The sequence below is a fragment of the Myodes glareolus genome, chromosome 8 (genome assembly GCF_982192425.1).
Source record: "Myodes glareolus chromosome 8, mMyoGla1.1, whole genome shotgun sequence".
NCBI lineage: Eukaryota > Metazoa > Chordata > Mammalia > Rodentia > Cricetidae > Myodes > Myodes glareolus.
In genome coordinates, this window is record NC_142033.1 from 67,144,850 (window position 1) to 67,165,022 (window position 20,173).

Here is a 20,173-nt window from a genome sequence, read left to right on the forward strand (position 1 = left end):
CACGGGATCTGTTAATCCCATCTTGATAACTGGCCCAAGTACTAAGTTCACACACAGCCTGTTGGGTGTTCTTTACAGAGAACTTGTTGGGTATGTGAACTAGCACACTGAAAGGTCAAACTGTTGACTCATCCTGTCTTTAGTTTTTCTGTGGAGAACACAGTTTACAAAACCATGCTCTGCACCCTTGCTCTGAGTCAGATGGGAGCCCAGTGACATCCCCAGATGGGCCTGGCAAGTCTCTTCTGTCCTGTTGCCTCCCTGAGCTCCCCTGAGAGTCCTCTCTACCTTTCCAGAGAGAAGAAAGTCTCTGCAGGCCAAGCTTGCTCCTCCCCTGTTCCCAGCATTCTCTGACATACCAGTCAGAGCAGCAGTGGGAACCTTGACTGACAGGGCGTTTGTGCACGAGTGGTCTTCCTTCCGCAACCCCATCTGATAAACACGTATAGCTGTAATTAATGGCTCTGCTCACCCATAGGAATATGCGTCTGGCCAGCTAACCCAAAAGAAAATTAAACTGAACCCTAACAACTAGACAAATTGCAACATAAATACTTTAAATCACACCCTTAGGAATAATTATGTCCTTGGTCTTATTAAAATCTATGATTTTATTTACCAATCATATATTAGTAATCTACTATAGAAACCACAAATACAGTCAAGGCCATAAAGCAACAACTTCAACTTTGTACTTTTTGTTTTAAACCCTTGACTATAAAACATCAAGAGTCCAAAAGGACTTCCTGGGCTGCCCCATCTGTGAAGCAGAAGTCCCTCTGCAGAGTAAGGATCCATGCGCAGGCTAACACTGTCTGTCACCACTGTGCTGAGTCCCCAGTTGTCCCCCTGTGGAATGCCCTGTACTCTCTGCCCTTCATCTCGAGATATAAAATCATTTATAATTCAGGTTCTGGGTCAGGTGGAGGTGTTGAAAGGAGTCAGCCCACCTACAACCTGTGTGGCTCTGGGGAGTTACCAACGTCAGTCTATATTTGTAATATATAGATACGATTTCCTTATTTTGAAACACTGCCTGAGGAATGTGCGTGAAAACACTGTGTCCTCTTGAGTTGCTGGCATCGCGTGGCTGTCCTTAGACCTTTCAGATCACCGTCATTCACAGATGTAATTCCATCCATCCACCTGGATCCCTCCCTTAGAGTCAAACGAAGACTACCATCAGTTGTAGGTAGAGCTGAGCATCCTGGGATCCAGGAAGTAAAAGTGACTCCTGGTAGTGCCCCATGATGGCTGCCAGGTCCCTGCTTACACAGAGCAGCTTCTGGCTGCAGACCCAACCCAAAGGCACTCAGGCCACTGTGTGCCACTCAGTCAGAATTTATCTGCTGTGCACTGGTTCCCCTTCCTGCCGTCTCCAGGTTTCAACCCAAGACCTAAGAGGAGGACACATGTAAACCCGCTTGGGCTACCCTAACAAAGGGCCATGGCCGAAGTGGCTTGGATCCAGACCATTGCCATTATTTTACCTCAGCCCTGGAAACCAAATCAAGGTGCCAAAGAGTTGCTAAGAACTGTCCCCTATGCAGGTGACTGGAGACATCTCCTGTGTCTTTGCCTGGGACACAGATGTGATGGGGAAGGAGGTTTCATAGAGCTGCTTGTCAAATTTTTTTAAAAGTTTATTTACCTTTATTTCACGTACATTGGTATAACGATGTCAGATTCTCTGGAACTGGAGTTACAGACAGCTGCAAGCTGCCATGTGGGTGCTGGGAATTGAACCCGGGTCCTCTGGAAGAGCAGTCAATGCTCTTAAATCACTGAACCATCTCACCAGCCCCCTGCTTGTCAATTTTTATAAAAATTTCAGTCAGTTTACTGAGGGACGCAGCTTAGATTTTTATAAGAATCCTACTAAATCTGTACCGCAATTTTAAAAGAATTCAATTTTAACAACGTTAAGTCCTCAATCCACAAAGAGTGAGCCTCTTCGCATTCATTAAGGTCCTTTTACATGATCTTCAGTAGCATGCCTTCAGTTAAGCGTAAGCTCCCCTTCTGTGGCCTGGTGTTCTCAAGGGTTTAATTCTTGATGTTTTGCTGTCATTGTTTTCCTTTTGTATTTTTAAATTGCTATCTACTGGTAACTTATAGAAAAACTAATTGTTATTACCATTGCATACAAACAAACTGAACTTTGAATGGGACCGACCATGTATCCTGAAACCTTGCTGAACTTTTCGTTAGCTCTAAGCGGTACTCATTTTGCAGGGATTCTTGACCTCAGCACGTAATAGCTCGGATACTGACACTCTCCCTTTTCACTTCCTGGGACTCATGAAAACATGGGGCCCGCCCAGATAACCCAGAATCCTCTGTTTTCAAGTCAGTTTATTAGCATCTTATACCTGCCCTGTCCCCTCCCAGCAGAGCAAGATGAGTCTTTGATTGAATGATCAAAGAGCTGTGGATAATTTGGAAGACATCTTTAGGATTCTCTCGATCACAATATCACATTTCCATGTAAGATTCTAATCCCAGAATCTTAACATCTCTGAGAAAGAGTCAGTGTCACTCCCTAAGCCAGCACGGAGACAGGCCCCTTTATCCAGCACGGAGACACGCCCCTTTATCCAGCACGGAGACACGCCCCTTTATCCAGCACGGAGACACGCCCCTTTATTCACATGGCCCCTCCCTCGGACTTACTCCCGTGTTCCACCCACTTAGAGAAGGAACTTGGCTGCAGCCATGGATGAAGGAAAATGCCACAGCGACGACGATGACTATGAAGACCCTGAGCTTCAGCTGCCCAAGGCATGGCCATCGATGAAAATTTTACCAGCCAGACCTATACAGGAATCGGAATATGCAGGTACCCTGGGGGTCTGAAGAGGCGTGTTTGTGTGCAGCATCACACAATGATTACAGGCGCACATTCCAAGACTCAGGTTTTTGTCTGAATCCAGGCTTCCTAGGAGAACTAATCCGAGAGCACCTCTGAGGTTATTATGAGTGACATATGGAGTCAAATTCTGTTCTCGCTTGCTGTCATTGTCAGGCAGGGTCTGCTTGAGTGTTAGGCCTGTCCCCGTGGTGGGAGCATGGGAGAAGTGGCCAGGCAGGAAGATGGGCCTGTGAGACATGAGGTTCGTCTGCATGATCAGGGAGGGGAGAAAGACAAGGTCGGTTCGCTCTGCAGGTTGCCAGCCTAGGAATGGACCCAGTAGTGACATCCCAGGCACCAGAATGGAGGGAGGTTGGCTTTGTACCCACCCCTGCCTTTTCCCACATAGGACTGAGTCAACGGGTTCTCTTGTCACTCTAAAGGGAAGGAGGAAGCACTCCTGATTTCTGAGGGCCTGGCTCACAGACATGAGTCTGTAGAAATCTCTTTAGGGAGAATTGTCCTAGAAGCTGTGGACAGGTAAGGTGACACACAGCCTTCCACCCTTCCACTTCAGAGGCTGTGGGAGGCCAATTCCAAGTTCGAGGCCTACTTGAGCTGCGTATGAGACCTTGACTCAAAACAGCAACAGCAATAGGGCAATGATCTCCGTGCAATCAGACCCTGTCTGAAACAAAACTAATAAGTGAACAAACAAATAAACAGAAAGAAAAAAAATAAAGTAGGTGGCATAGCATAAATCTTCAGTGGTGGCATCTCTCAGGAGGATAAAAACTGGAGGCTAGTCAAGGCCATCCTTGGTAGGATTACTCTGAACCAAAACGAGCAGGTCTACCTTCACATCCTCCTTGGGCAAGTGCAGGCAGGATCACTAGCATCTTTGAAAGTGGCTTGTCTTGTTTGCGTTGCTGTTGTTTTGGGGTTTTGTTTTTTCTTTCACACTGATCTTTCTGACCACTGGACACACTAGAGAATATCTTCTTCCACAATAGTCCCTTGGGTCATTGTTAATTCTTACTCATTTGTTTTTTGAGACACAGTTTCTCTGTAGAACAGCCCTAACTGTCCTGGAAGTGTAGACCAGGCTGGCCTTGAATTCTCAAAGATCCGCCTGGCCTCTGCCTTCAGAGTACTGGAATTAGAGGCATGCACCACCACCCAGCCCACTGTTAAAAAAAAAACTTTTTTTTTTTTGTTCTTTGAGACAGGGTTTTTCTGTAGCTTTGGAGCCCATCCTGGAACTAGCTCTTGTAGACCAGGTTGGCCTCAAGCTCACAGAGATCCGCCTGCCTCTGCCTCCCAAGTGTTGGAATTAAAGGTGTGTGTCACCACCACCGTAGCATGTAACATGCTGTAATTAACTTTGCATGTCTTCCATCCCCTCCCTGAACCCCGCCCCCCATAATGAATTGTTTGCCTAGTACCTGCACTGTGATGGCGCCATGAGTGTGAGCACGTGTGAACACGCCACAACCTGCAAAGTGCCGAATCCAGCCTGCTCATAAGGCACAAGCTTACCAGCTTCCTTTCCCCACAGACACACGCTATTTCAAGGATATGATGGAAGCCCCCCTTTTGTTACCCCCCAAGGCTTCTGTCCCCACTGGGAAGCAATCCTGGAATGCAGGGATGAGGCGACAGGAAGAGGTGAGTGAAGGGGGACCCTGGGGACCTGGCATGAAGAGGGTATTACTCAGATCTTCTTCCCTCAGAACCCATGACAGATGGTGAGCAGAGTAGGGCAGACTTGGGGCAGCTAAACAGTGTGACTTACGGGACCGTGGACCTTTGGAGGAGCCTAGAAGGAAAGAAAAGTTACACTTGCTAGAACACTGACTGTGAGCCAGGCATCAGGCTAAAGAAATTACGCCTTACCCAATTATCATTGCATTCTTCAGATCCTCAATTAGAACACGAATCTTTTTATAATAACACATCATTTTACCAAGATTCTCAGCCCAGCACTGTCAGCTGTTAAACTGGGCAGTGAGAAGTCTCATGGCCTTCTGAACCTCTGTAAGCTCTGTACAAACCAGACAGGAACATTCTATGTGTTGGCCAGAAAGGGTATTTAGAGGAACAGCAGACGATTTTATGGAAATAAATTTATGGAAATTAAACAAAAATGCTCTAGATACATATACAGACTTATTTTTAACAAAATGTATGATGACTAATACTCTTAATTTAGATGTCCATAAAATAAAGACCTACTCTGGATCTGTATGTCATTAGTGATAATATTCCGGTACATCCCAGGTCAGTATTCCCTGTAGAGACGGAATCATACAAGGAACCCTTGTCACATTAACATGCCCAGGCTCCTCTCTTTTCACGCTGAGTCCAGTCCGAAAGTGAGTCACTGTGGTGAGCGAGGGCTCGTCAGCCTAAGCTGCACAGCAATGCGGCTCTCCACTGCAGAATTTTGACTACTGTACTCAACACCTGATGACAATGGTTTTAAGGCGAAAGGCACACACAAAATCATGCCGAAGTGTGGTCTTCCAGAAGTTCTACAAAACCGTGTTCAGCTCAAGAAATCTCAGCAACACTGGAATTCACTGGTGTGGTCGCGGGTTTCTACGGAGGGGACATGGCACTGTCAGATTCTCTTTCCCTGACACCGGTCACCAGTGGACTGGAGTATGCTTCTGCGTGTCTGTCAGCTCTCCCGGGCAGCATGACCACGCTGCTCATTAACCTTGTAGCCACTTTTGTTCGTGACCACACATCAGCCTGTCTTGGGCCGACATGACAGACTATCCACGGGAAACAGGGTGGTTTGTAATGAACCAAATTTATCTCCCCATACTTCTGGAGTCTGGATGTCCAGGATCCAGGTGCCAAAATCAGCAAAGAATCTCTTTCTGCGGCATGACATGGCAGAAGGGGAAAAGATAAGGGAATTATGGGAAGAAAAGAGGGGGGCAGGAAGGAAAGGAGAAAAAAAGAAGCCAGAGTTGCCCTGTTATGAAAAATCCACCTTAGTGATAAAGGACCCTCCATTCGGGCCAGGCTTGGTAGTGCATGCCTTTAACCACAGAAAAGCCCTGGTCCAATTAGAAGGAATAGAAGGCACTTAGAAAATCGGAGATCTCCTTCCTCAAACTCCCTGGCATGCCTGTACATGCATGTCTTTGCTTGGAGAACATATTCCTAAGGAAAAATAACCTCATTTGGCTTTTTAAAAGCCATGGCAAGCTGGATACTGCACTACACTCCTGTAACGCCAACAGCCTAACAGGAGGACCAACAAGGCCATCCTGAACTCTATAACAAATTTGGGGCTAGCCTGGGTTACGTAAGACCCCCATCTCAAAACCCAACCATGGCAAGATCTGAGCTTCCTGTCTTAGAGTTCACACCTCCACATTGCCTCAGTTTCTTCTTTCTGACGGGTCTCTTCAAAAGCAGAACCACGATCCCACCAGGTAAATCAACTGAGACGCCTGAGAGGGCAGACAAGGACAAAAGGTCGCCTGGAGGGAAATTCCCTCATAAGTTATGCAAGGCCTTAGCCTCAGTTCAGACGATTTTACTTTAGCCATCAGTGATGTAGTAGGGATAGTTTCGTGGCGGGTAGATTATCTTTCTCATTAACAACTTCATTTCTAGAGGCCATTTCTTATTAGTTTTGAGATTAAACTATCTGTGGACTGGCTCTTCAATAACCCTTACAGAGGCTCTTCCCTGTCCCCATTCCTCTGGACTATTGCAGCTACTTTGCCCTACACTAGCACTCTACTCAGTGAGTGCTTGCTGGGTACCAAGCGCTGTACTCAGCATGGAAGCACCCAGAATCTAGGGGAGGAGGCAGTGACCCAAGCTGGCGGTCTCCATGTCTGGGAGAAGTATGCAGAGCAGTTGTTCACCCATACAACATGCCGCATTGGAACTGGTGGTTCTCAACAGGAGGATTTTGCCTCCCAGGTCCTTTGGTGCAAACTGGAGACATTTTGAGTTGTTACAGTGGGAGAGTGGATATTCCTTAGCATTGTGCAAGGGAAAATGCACCACACACACACACTTTCCACAAACATACCACACACACCATACCATGCACATAAACACACCAACACCTAATAATACACACACCACACACACACACCATACCACATCACACACACACACACACACACACACACACACACACACACACATCAACACACTGTACCACACACATCATCATCATCAGAAGTCACTGAAACCTCACATAAAATGCATTCTGTATGAATTCAAAGCAGAATATAACGGCCTAGGGGAAAGGAGCAGGGCCACTGAGGAAGCCCCACTCTGAAACCCTAAGTACGTGGGACCCATGTAAAGTGGAGAGAGCCTTGCCTGCTGCCCTAACCAAACTGGCAATGGGATGTGGGCAAGCATGGTGAGTGGCTGGCTCTAGGGAGACTGAATACCTGACTGCAGAGAGAGCATCCAAAAGCCCTCCAGGAGCTGGTCCCCAAGGCGCAACTGGAAGTGGATGGCTTTTTAAAGGAATGCAGGCTCTCAGAAAAATCCAACCAGCACCTACACCCCCAGTGATGACACTATTGTTACTCTGTGTCATAGTGATGCCTCACATTCTGGGAGCATTGCCACTGTGTCTCACATTGTCATATACACACATACACACACACACACACACACACACACACACACACACACACACACGCCATCCTCAAATGAAGCAGTATTTTTTCCTCCATTTCACAGAAAGGAAGCCTCCAAGCTGCGTGACTCCCTATGCCCTCACAACTGGCATGTGACAGAGATGAGGTGGAATCACCTGAACTGTCACTAAAGGTCACACGCCACTGTGCCTGCCCAGTGGCTTCCACAGCCCTGGCCATGGGCACTAGTCTCCATTATGATAGGATGGCACTCACTGGCTCCTTTCTCTATCATAAAGATGCAAAGCTGACACCATTAAGATCCTAGATGTCCTTCCCAGGCTCTCACGGCAGAAAGAGGTAATGTGGGATTTCAAACCTGAGATTTCACACCAAATAGCACCCAGGGCACCACAGTCTTCTCTGGTAGCAATCCACGTATTTATAGATAGTCCGCCAATGTCTACTGGCGGCACACAGCAGTCTCTATGAACAGTGGGGCCAAGGGACATACGCATTTAAGCTGAGGATTCTAGCCATAGAGTAGCCGGACACGTGGCTGTGGCATGATCAGTGTGGGCTGATGGTGCCACATTGTCTTTTACAGGTTTTTCACAGGGACAAGGCCATCTCTAAGGATGTCAGAAGCCAGCGCTTTAAAGGTAAGGTCCCAAGAGTTTAAAATCCCATGGAGTATCTCCCCTGCTCCCATGGTCCTGTGTTCTGCTTGTGGTCACAGGCCCCCGTACACCAGGAGCCATGATGATGCCGAGAAATGACTGTCCCATTCCGCCACCATGCACACCTCTCAACTCTTTTACAGCCTTACCTCATTGGCAAAGAAATTGATTGGGAAAACTCATATTCTGTTCTACATCATCTGAGAAAGGCATTGTTTCAAAAAAAAAAAAACCATATGGATTGCATTCAAATAAGTCATTTCTATAAGCACATGCCCTGAAAAAAAAATCACAAGATAGGAATCTAATTTTAAAATGTTGATTAATGAATATGAAAATGGGCTTTAGAGCTTGAGGCAAAACTACTCAATCTGACGACAGAAGTACAGGTACAAGCCTGAAAGGAAGTAATCAATTCCATCGATGCTGGAGGCACAAACCAAGGGCAGCAGGAGAAATTCCGCTGGATCGTATCTATTATGGGTCTCATCATTTTCCCCCTGGCCCCATTGTCTCTTACGACGTCCCATGAAAAAGATGTCCTATGATTTACAGTCCCCAATAACTGACGCCCACCAGCTTCACCATCCACGTGCTTAATGATGAATCCCAAAGTGTCTTAGACATATCACCTTTAATAAGAAACGGCACCACTACAGGTCCCAATAGGCGACAATGATGACCACAAAGCTGGGTAATTTAAGAAAGTTTACTTACCGAGGAAGTATTTACAGAACTGTGCCGAGTACAGAATCATAGTTTAGATCCAGGGCTGACGTGACCAGGGGGTGGGAGATCCCCACCCTAGGCCCAGAGAGATGGGGAGGAGCTGCTGAAAGTCACAAAGGCAAGCGCTATAGTGGGGAGACCTCCCAGGGAGGGACCTGTGTTAGTTTCCCATTGCTACAACAAAAATCTCTAAGAAAGCCACCTTCAAAGGAGCCAAAGTTGCTTTTGCTCACAGTTGCGGAGATCTCAGACCACAGCTGGGTGGCCGGTGCTTTAGGGCTGTGGTGAAGCAGAACATCAGGAGGACAGGGAATGTTAGAGAAAAATCTCATGATCTGAAGATGTCTTGGAAGCAGGGAGAGAGGAAGGGGCCGAGTACCAATATTCCCAGCAAAGGCAGGCCCCCATGACCTCTAACTTCCTCCCCTAACTCCTTTCTGCTTCCTAGGGTCCCCAGAACTCCCCAATAGTATCGCAGGCTGACAAAAGGCTCTACCCATGAGTCTTTGATGGACATTTAATATAAAAAGGATATAAAGCATGATAGGAACCAGGGAGGTAAATGCTCAGGCCCCTCTGAATCCCTGTCTGGCTTCCCAGCACAGCCTACTTGGGGCCACAATGTTGAGGAAGGATGAGAAGGATACTCAGAGCAAGAAGCAGGGTGTGCAGAGCAAGGGCAGCAGCCATGAACCAATCTCTGGCTGCCATGAGGCGGCCTATCATTCCTGAGGAGAGCAGACCTCTTCAAGATCAACAGCAGGCAGACCTAAAGCCAACTCGCTCCAGTATGGCAGTTTGGGAGACCCATCACACTTGGTCAGAAAGTGTTCTAATACCTCCAGCCCACAGCTCATCTGCAGCCAGCTTAGCCTCACAGGTTCCTGTCTGACTCCATCGCCCTCCTGAACCCTGATTTGACATCTTCTCAAAGCTTCTTAGGTCCTTTAAGGACAGCTTCTCTGTCTACTCGACTACAACTCATTCTATCAACTGATTTGCTTCCACTCTTTAAAACACTAAGGTGCATTGTGCAAAAGCCTTTTCACTTCTCCTGACAGAGACAGGGAACAGAAACCCAAACGACTCCCAAGCCATGGCCTGATCATTCAATAGGCACAAGTCTTCAGCAACAGTGGCACACTCTACTCTGTGATGAAAACTGAGTCCTGGGACAAGAAACAGCAGAGAGGTCTCAGTGGCTGCTGTCCATCTGTCTGGGCGTGTCATTTCCTTAATATTTCATCAGCTCCTAAGATCTGGAAAAGAAAAGAAAATCTTACACAGTAAAATAGAGAAAGGAAAAAAGCAAAACCCAAAGGAAAATAGGGATAATCTTAGTTTGCCTCTAAGGTTCTTGGTAGTTCTCCATGGAATATTAATTTCTCGTATCAAAATAGCAGACCAAGTCCTCAGGGAGAAGGCATGGGTTTACTTCTCATGGATGTGCTGGTACTGTCTGTTTCATAGAGGATGCTGGCTGATGTCATAGGGTGGTGGTTTGAATGGCTTGTCCCCCACGGTCTTGGACATTTGAGTATTAGGTCCCCAGGTGGAGGCTCTGTTTGAGTAGGCTCAGGAGATGTGGCTTTGTTGGAGAAAGTATGGCAGGCTTTGACAGTTTAAAGACTAAGAGCACTTCGAGTTTCTCTCTGGTGTAGGAGTATCTTTTGTTTGTGTGTTGCTTTCATTGGGTAATGAATAAAGAAACTGCCTTGGCCTAGTTGATAGGACAGAACTTAGGTAGGCGGAGTAGACAGAACTAAATGCTGGAAAGAAGGGCAGAGTGGCAGATGCCATGGATCTCCTGCCTGATTCGATGCTGGTTAGAATCTTGCCGGTAAGCCACAGTCACGTGGTGATACACAGATTAATTTAAATGGGTTAAATTAAGATGTAAGAATTAGTCAATAAGAAGTTAGAGCTAATGGGCCAGGCAGTGTTTAAATGAATACAGTTTCCATGTGATTATTTCAGGTGTAAGCTAGCTGGGCAGCCAGAACGACAAGCAGCCTGCTCCTCCTGTTACCTCTTTCTCTCTCTCTCTCTCTCTCTCTCTCTCTCTCTCTCTCTGTGTGTGTGTGTGTGTGTGTGTGTGTGTGTGTGTGTGTGTGTGTGCGTGTGTGTGTCCTTTGTGTTTGTGGCTCAAGATGTCACCTCTCAATTTGCTACTCCCTCACTCCTTCCCTGCCATGATGAACTCTTATCCCTCTGGAACATAAGCCCAAATGATCCCTTTCTTCAATATCATGGTGTTTTATCACAGCAATAGAAAAGCGACTGAGGCGAACGGCCACAAAGATCTAACTGCTTTTTCAAAGGGAGCCCCCAGTATCATCTCAGGCCATCACTGGAGACAGTAACTCAAGTAAAGCAAGGTTCAGTGAAGGCAGAGCAGGATTCTCGAAGCTTCTTCCGTGACTATAGTTCTTCCCCACACTTCTAGAACTGATGGATCTCTACCGTCACCCTGGACACTCAGGTACTACCGACAGGGGGGAGGAAATAAATACAGACCCTCCTGCTTTTAGGATCAGGCACCTGGTGGGAAAATACCAGGATGGTTTGTGTTCATCACAAAACTCTGTGTTTTTGATGCCAACACATATTCTCAGCTAATTTGTTCTCACAGAATGTCACAGGGAAAAGGAACCACACCCATTGATTCAGGAACAGAGGGATTTTATGGTGGTTTTTTCATCAAGTTAAGCAGCTACAGTTTTATGTAAATGTATGTCTCCTGTCATTTTTCCTCCTCTGGAAAGCATCATATTTCGAGACCCTGAAGGTGGAGGAGGGTTTTTTTTTTCTCCTAGAAATGAGCAAAAGTTTTAATTGGAGGTAAAGTTGTTACCATACAAGCTGTGTGTGATGACCCACCAGCAATAACCACCAGATCCAGAGGACACCTCATTTCCAAGGTTACTGTCCAATAGACAGGGCTTAGCTTCCTGGGAGCGGCGAAGCCGAGAACACACGCAGCCCCATATGTACATCTCCTTGCCTGGGATGTAAACTAAACTCAAACGCTAAACCAATTTTCTTTGAAGTGACACGCATACTCTATTCAGGAATCACTTTATAAAGAAATACAATAAACCATCCAAGAAAAAGAATTATGCTCAGCAGCTGAATAAGTAAATCCAGAAGCACAAGCATGGCTTGTGGAAAGCAGCAAACCAGTTTCCACACAGTGCCCTCCAGAGGGATCATGCGAATTTGCATCTAAAGGGACTAGGATGCTGAAACAATCAGAGGTCACTTCAGAGTCAATCTGGCTCAAGGCCCTGGTGGCCCGTGCTGAGGTGCAGCTCGGGGTTAGCCAGCAAGGAGTCAGAGCCTAGATCGTCAGCTGCAGATGTTCCCTGGGACACTGGCCAGTGTTGTCATTCAGTCACCTGCAGCTCCTGTACTGATGGCCCACTCCTCCAAACTGTTCCGTTCAAGGGAAGAACAGGTGGGTGGTACTGTGCCCTAGTGGCTGCAGGTGGCAACACAAAACGCAATGGAACTGGGTATCCCGTAAACTGCATACTTAATACTAAACCTTAGCTCACAGATTGATAAGAGAGAAATGAAAGGCTGACTTGTGTTTGTGTTGGATTTAAATTTATTTCAGTTACAACCCACGGTCCAAAATCAACACAAATATCAGTACCATGCTGGATTCAAAACTAATGCTTTAAACTAAACATCACACATTAATGAGACTTTTAAAAATCGATTTCTTAAGCTGGCATACAAAGAAATGGTTTTAATTATGACACTTTCATGTATGTGTCATGATAGTGGTTCGAATTATTCTCCATCCCCCAAAGCCCTTTCCCCCAATTCTGGCCTCCTTCTTCCCTGCAATGGCCCCTTCCGCATTCCTGCCACATGCTAGCAATTGCTCTTTCTCCCCCTAAAGATCTCTTCCTCCGCTTTCATGGTCTCCTTCTTAGTTCCATCATGTACTGGTTCATGCACACATGCACACTCACATGCACATCTGCACAGATATGCATGCACAAACACACATTCACACGTGCACTCATATACACACTTAAGTCTAGGTTCTGCCTGCCTTGTTTTGCTTCACATGGTGTCTTCCATTTCTATCCATTCACGCAAGTAACAGGATCCTGGTCTTTACAGCTGAGTACTGTTCCATTGTGTTTATATACCACAATGTCACTTAATCTGATTCCATAATTTGACTGTTGAAAAGGGACGCTGCCACAATGGATACAGGCATTGTTTAGGGCAGATGTTCTTCAATCTTTAAAAGAAGATTTTTGAACATAAATCCCTTCTGTCCTCCTCCTCCCCACCCCTGCCTCTCTCCTCTGTCCTCTTTTCTCCCGCAAGCCTCTGGGCAATTAGTGGAGGGTGAAGAATGGCAGCCATGCACTCTCTCCTTTCACTTAATTTTTCTAATTCACATTCTTTATCACAATTCGGAGGAAAGGCATACACAGCAAGTACACTAAAGTTCACTTGTGCATCAGTCCTCGAGTTCCACGCCAGTGTGTTTAGCCATCGGCTGTGAGCATGCTTGAACAATTGAGTCTATACTGAAAGCATACAAACTTTTCTCTGTCACTGTTTCCCTCAACAATATGGTAAGCCACTACAAAGAGAGTACTTGTTTTAGGTGTTATAAATAATCTAGAAATTAATTATAACAGAAGTTGGGCATAGGCATGCAGAAGCATTATGCTATTTTATATAAAAAGCTTGAGCATCCAAAAAAAAAATCAGTATCATGGGGGATCTGACATCAAACCATTACCTTAGAATTCCCTGGGAATGGCAATGGGGGATTAAAGCTGGGCAAGGGTTAGCTTGAAGTAGGCTGATCTCACAACCACTTAGCCACTAGCATTCAGCACCTGAAATGTGATCTGCTCGCAGACTGCTGAGTTGAGGCCCAAGTCCCACACTCCACCGTACACACGGCTCTCTCTCCATCCAGAGGATGGGTTTCTAAAAGAGAGGGGCTATCCACATTGATGACACCAGCTGTGCCAGGAGGGCTCTACTCCCAAACTTACTGCGTGCCAACGTTCCGCATGCCAGGGAGCTATAAAGACCACAGGAGACCAAAGTGTGTTGAGTTCTGTACTAGGAGTTGAGGTAACTAAAATAACCATACTACTTCCCACTGGGAGAAGCCATGTGTCTCCCAGAAGAGTCTCGAGCAAGGGACATGAAACTGAGATGTTGGACAATGGACTTGGGGAAGGAAAACAGCCTTTTTGATGCTTAAAAAGCCACAGTGTGGCTGGCTATACACTGGATTTTGGGAACGTTGATCCTGGATCCAAATCCTGACTGTGCTGATCTCAGCTAGAAGACCTGAAAGTAACTCGGGAACCCAAGTTGAAGTTCTCACATCAACAATACTACACGACAAGGTGTCTGAGGAAGGCATCAGAGGAAACCCAAAGCACTGTGATGATGGCGGCCCTCCAGTGCGGTTCCACACTGGTCGTCCTGGATCCCTGCCCCCTTGTTACAGTCCCCTTGACTCCTACTGCAGGCTAAAACCATCTTCTGTCTACCTAGTTTGGGTTTTAGCATGCAAGTTAATCTGTTGTGCTGAGTTGGTTAAAAAGTGAGCCAGAGGCTTCAGTCACAGAGAAGACAGTTCATGACGTCATTTCCACCCAGCAAACATGCGGCACCATGCTGGACACATGAGAAATATTTATGAGATTCCTTCTAGGACTTAGCCTGTGTTAGCAGTGTAGAGATAACCATCATCACCCTGGCTAATGTCACAGGACCACCCAGGGATGATGCCGTACTTCAGTCTCACTGGGTGGGGAGCAGCACAGGGACAATTCAAGAGACTCTGGGAATTTTGGGCCCATTTCTGCCTGTGCTTCCAAATTCAGTTGCATCTTGACTGGACCCTCACGTCTCAACTGTGGAAGCAGAAATCTGTGTTTGCTAGCATTTTGTGAATCCATACCACCCCTGCCTAGTCTTCATCCATCACTTTACCCTGCCTGCCCACTCTTCTTCATCCAAACACATCAAAGGCAGCCAAAACCCCCTCCCTCCTGGCTCGGCTGGAAGAATTGCTCCATCTCACTTTCCTCACTGGTCCCAGCATGAAAGCTGCTGAAAGGCTTGTTCCTAAATGTGGTGCCTTCTGATTTTATCCGAGGGGATGTGAGAGCCAGTAGGTTCCTGCAGCAACCTTGGCTTTGCCTAACATGATCCCTTCCCACTGCTTCCCTGAGGAGGGCTTCAATAATTTATTGCTGCAATTAATTTCTGAAGGCGATGATGGACTTGAAGATGCTTCTCTGGCAGGCTCTGCCAAGTGGACATTACCAGCCACTGGGATTATTTAAGTCGCTTCTTTGGACTCCTCCATAATTAATCATCAAGACACAAAATGCTAATGCTCATAGAAGTCTTAGACACAATAAATTTGGCGATTGAAGCCAAGTTTTATCTAATTTTCCTCCAAGTCCATGTTATCGGACACTACATGGATGCTCTATTTCTGGGAGTGTTTGCATGTGAACACTTCAGGGGGTAACCAGTACCACCTGTGCTCAGCACAAATTGGAGGGAAGCTTAGGTCAGTGGTCCTCAACCTTCCTAATGCTACAACCCTTGGATACAGGTACTCATGTTGTGATCAACCCCAACCACAAAATGATTGCATTACTGCTTCATAACTATAACCGTGCTACTGCCATGAATTGTAGTATAAGTATCTGATAAGCGGGGTATCTGATACGTGACCCCTGTGGAAGTCAAACCCGAAGGTTCGACACCCACAGGTTGAGAACTGCTGCCTGAGGTGAAAACAAAAGATTTTCACTCCTAAGACCCCAAAGAGTTAGATTTCATAATCTGCATTTTAACTTTTAAGTCACCAAGGCTGTTCAGTAAGTGACAGGCTTATACTCAACTTGAGTGACGTCTCAGGTCCCATTTGTGGCCGCCCTGCTTTGTGTCTTCTATTAAGAGACAAAATCTTGGCTCCTGTGATATGAGTCTCATTTTCTCATCTATTAAAAATCACAGATAAGGAGAGAAGTAGCCCAGAGAGACCAAACAATTTGTGTCAAGTTCACAGTTCCTTGATAGTAACAGCAAAGGCTCAATTCTCAACTATCAAGCTTTGGGAAATGCCAATCCGTCAGGGATCCAAAGAACAGAATTCAAACATGTATGCCAATGAGGTCATCGTGCTACTGATGGAGAGATACATAACATACACTTGGAAAGTAAGAGTGAGAGATAAACTGTCCCTTACCCCAAATTCATAGAGTCAGTTGTTTTCCATTTCACTGTTTGCAGGGTCTTGCTGTGGAGCCCAGCTGCCCCTGAACTCATTCTGCAGCCCTGGCTGGCCTCGAACTTAAGGTCCCCTTTCCTCCACCTCCTGAGTGCTGGGATTACAGACTTGAGCTACGACACCCAGTTCTGATTGACTTTTGCCAAGCTCTTGCATCCACAGCTAAATCACAGCTTCCAGGGTATGATGACATGTGTTTCCTTAGGCACACTCTTTAGAATATAGTGCCTATGAGCATTATCCAAGTAGAAGTAGGGTGTGCTCGCTTAACACTGTCTCTAAAACTTTCTTAAGTCTGGACAAGTGGCAAAACAATAAGTCCTCTGATTGTGTAACACTCTCCTTCGTGGAAATACTCCAAGCATGCCAGTCTTTAAGTACTGGAATGCTCAGGACCATGGAATTGGAAGAGATGTCATTTCATAGCATGGGAAATCACCTCAGTGGTACATACAATAACACACAGGAAGCAATGCATGCATTTGTGTTCCTTATCTTTGTTTCGACATGACTTAACTGTACAATTCTATAATCTATTTTTAATGATGTCTAGGCTTACAAAATCCTTGCCCATTTAACAATCAGGTCTTACAGTGTGGTACAAGCCGCTCCTGCACATCTCAAACAGACCTCTAAAACCTCCCCTTCTCCAAGAAGCAGGGCTTCAACTTCATGTCGCACTGTGTCCTCAGATTCTTCAGGGTTTGGCCCCAAAATAGTCAAGTCCAGGTCCGTTGGCTTCCACAACTGTGCTCTGCTCCTTTCCCCAATCGCCTCTCCAGACACAAGCACCCTGGCTAGAAGTGAGAGCCCTAAATACTGGAGAGGGAAGGACCAGTCTCTTTGCAGAGAATGCTGATTACAGCACTGGCCACCAGAGGGCAGACATGTCACCTCCCAATGAACCGCCTCATAATTGGAGGGGGAAATCCTCAAAGTAGGCCCGAGGGTCCTCTGGTCTGAAAGACAGTATTGGAGAACACCCGTGCTTTGTCAGGAGAATAGCCAAACATCCCCTCTCCAATCTCCCACTGCACAGCAGAAACAAAGTGTGCGCTAGAAGCTGTGCCTCGAAGGTTTTAATAAATAATTTTTAAAGACAGGAAGCGTGCCTTGACGGACTCTAATCCATTTGTCCCATACCCAGACTCTGACGGAGTATCAGAAATCACCCATTCCGCAGTCCAGCAGTTTGTTTCATTCCTGCTGGCTGAGCCTATGGTGAACCCCAGGAGCCAAGGCCAGGCTGGGGGTGTGGTTGGCTAAGTAGAATAGCAGAATGCTGCCTTAGCGCGGCCTAAGGTCCCGAGTTTGGTCTGTGCACGGCTAAGAAAAACCGATTTTAAAGGTCAGTCTGGAAAAAAAAAATTCCACTCCGAATCTTACCGTTTTTTTCATTATTGCAAATACCTGACCTGTTGGGTCTGTATTAAACAAGGTCCCCTGATGGAAAATAAAGAACCTTGCTGGATGTTAGTCCAACTACCACAAAAGCTGACAGCTATGTGGTGAGTTACTTCACCTGCATTTGCTTGCCAATAGGTCACCCAGACCACTTACCTCGTGAAATGTTGATAGCTAAACCAGCAGCGTGGGGAGGCCCCTGGCATGGGTGGTTTGTCAGCATGCATGCCTGCTGCAACTGACAGAGTGTAGGGGAGTTCAGGCCTTTGGTGTTTCTATGTCACATTGGGCAAAGAAAATTCCTTTGTCTAGAGCGTCACAGGAAAGCCGTGTTCCACCTGCAGCTGATGGCTGTGTGTGCATTCTTACATCTACACTGCCCACCACTGCAATACAACAAAGCCAGCCCAAGCCACAAGCCAAGGCCACAAGTTTGATACCTGTGATTTGTTGCTATTGTTGATAGAATTGCTACTACAGTCTTAAGGGAGGGGAGAGAATACTAAACCACGCTAGAGAAAGACCAACGTTTTAATAGAGACAGGATACACACTCAGAGTGTCAGAAAGATCTGCTGTGTTTACCACAAAAGACCCTCATCATCTTCCTGGAGTGAGAAATGATGTTGCAAGCTTGAGTACCCTATTAAAGCGGCATTACAAGGTATAGGGTGGTGCCCAATGTCAGTGAGAACCCGAGTCAGCACAGCCATCTGCGAAAACAGTATACTATTTCCTCTAGAATCTGAAATTAGAACCAGCCTGCGATTCAGGAATCCCACCTGTAGTATTCATCAAGGGCATTGAAATTAGGCTCTTGAAGAGCTGTCTCCACTCTGAGTCCCTGCAGCATAATCCACAAAGCAAACATGGAAGCAATCTGTCTGTGCCCGCAGCCTGGGTAAAGAGATGGTACACATATATAGTGGGGCTTTATTCAGCCCCACAAGAAGGAAAGCCTACCATTTGTGAGCACATGGATGGACCTGGGGACATTACGTTAGATGAAATGAGACACATTCAAATGAAACTCTACATGCTGTCACATAGACGAACCTGAAATAACAAAACACAAGGTAGCAGGAAGTGCAAGGTGGTTTCCAGGAGCCACAAGACAGATGATGAGAGAGTGATGTTCAGTGGTCCTTGAGAGTCACTCTACTCCCGGTGGTGTCTGTTTCCTAGCCTGTGAGATGCTGAATTTCCCCACATCTCAAACTCTTAAGCATGCAATAAGATCCCCAAACTAAACTGTGCAGCACCATGCTGGGCAACTGCTGGGATCCCAGTAAGTATCGTCAATGTCAATCAATACAGGAATAGTTTCCATGGAAGCATATGTAAGCGTATTTGACGATTTTCCACGGGGTTCACTGGTTTTTCCATCTTGTATTTTAGGGTTGAAATGCACAGAGGAGAACAAGGTGAGTGAAAACCTGTTAAAATGCACCTGTTACTCTTGAAAAGCTCAGGCGTGTGGGCACCGGGAAATAAATGCGGCTTAAATGTCACTTGAAAAGTGTGCCCTAGGGTTTCAGTTACCATTTTCACTTCCATTTGTAAACCAAAACATTCATAACCACTGCCTGCCCCAAAACAGTGAATTTAACTCCTGGTCCTCTTTCCTTTTGCAGACTCCTGTGCCGCCTCCACGGTAAGACATTTAAAATCATATTTGTGGTAGTGGGGGGATGGTTCAGAGGTTAAGAGCATCGACTGCTCTTACAGAGGAACCAGATTCTATTCCCAGCACCCACCTGGTGGCTCACAACAGCCTGTGACTTTAGTTCCAGGGGACACGTGATGCACAGACAACACATGGTCAAAACACCCAAATGCATAAAATAAATTTTTAAGATGTAAATTTTTTGACACAAACTTAAATGATTTGTGCAAGCTCTTGCAAAAGAGAAGCACAAACATTTGGTCTTGGAGAAGCTGGTCTGTGGACAACAGGCAGCAAGCCTCCATTCTTCCACACCACCAGACAGTCCTTCTGCTGTTGGCACACGCCCCCCCCCCTCCATTTATCTTTCTTTCTTAATATTGATGTTCAAAACAAGTCACTTCCCATTTTTGATACTTACTATTTGTGGTGGGTAATGTGACGTGCCATCGTGCACATGGGGAGGTCAGAGAAAAACGTATGGGAATTAATTCTCTACTTCAACTCTACGGGTCCTGAGAATCAAACATGGGTCCTCAGCTTTAACATCAAGGACCTTTACCTGCTGAGCCATCTCACCAGCTCGAGATCAAACTAATCAAGGTCACATATAGCAGGCAGGCAGTGTTAACCAGCCTAATGAAAGCCCACAACCTTCTAACTACCATGGCGTTATCCGTCCCCCAAATCCATTTCTAGCAGCAACGTCACTATCCTTGCTGTTCTTTCTTCCCAGAATCTTGCTCCCTAAATAGCAACATGGCATGTTCCTTTTTTAGCAAAAAATTTGGACAGAGCCTGTTGTAGGTACATCTAGCTGCCCAGACACATGAGATCAAGACAGGCCTGATGTAGAAATCAGTAGGTCAATAATCAGCCAGAAACTTGAATTTTCATAAGTAAATAG

At 46.1% G+C, this 20,173-nt stretch overlaps 1 protein-coding gene across 6 annotated transcripts in view; it reads left to right on the forward strand.

Annotated features, from left to right (window-relative positions):
• Clnk (cytokine dependent hematopoietic cell linker) overlaps positions 1 to 20,173 on the forward strand; it is a 229,445-nt gene that overhangs the window by 161,662 nt on the left and 47,610 nt on the right. For all 6 annotated transcript variants that reach the window (XM_085691946.2, XM_085691947.2, XM_048414952.3 and 3 more), the window contains 5 exons: positions 2,695 to 2,839; positions 4,410 to 4,519; positions 8,090 to 8,144; positions 18,999 to 19,024; positions 19,235 to 19,254. In XM_085691946.2, coding sequence (XP_085548072.2) covers positions 2,695 to 2,839; positions 4,410 to 4,519; positions 8,090 to 8,144; positions 18,999 to 19,024; positions 19,235 to 19,254 — 356 coding nt within the window. The remainder of the gene's footprint in view (positions 1 to 2,694; positions 2,840 to 4,409; positions 4,520 to 8,089; positions 8,145 to 18,998; positions 19,025 to 19,234; positions 19,255 to 20,173) is intronic.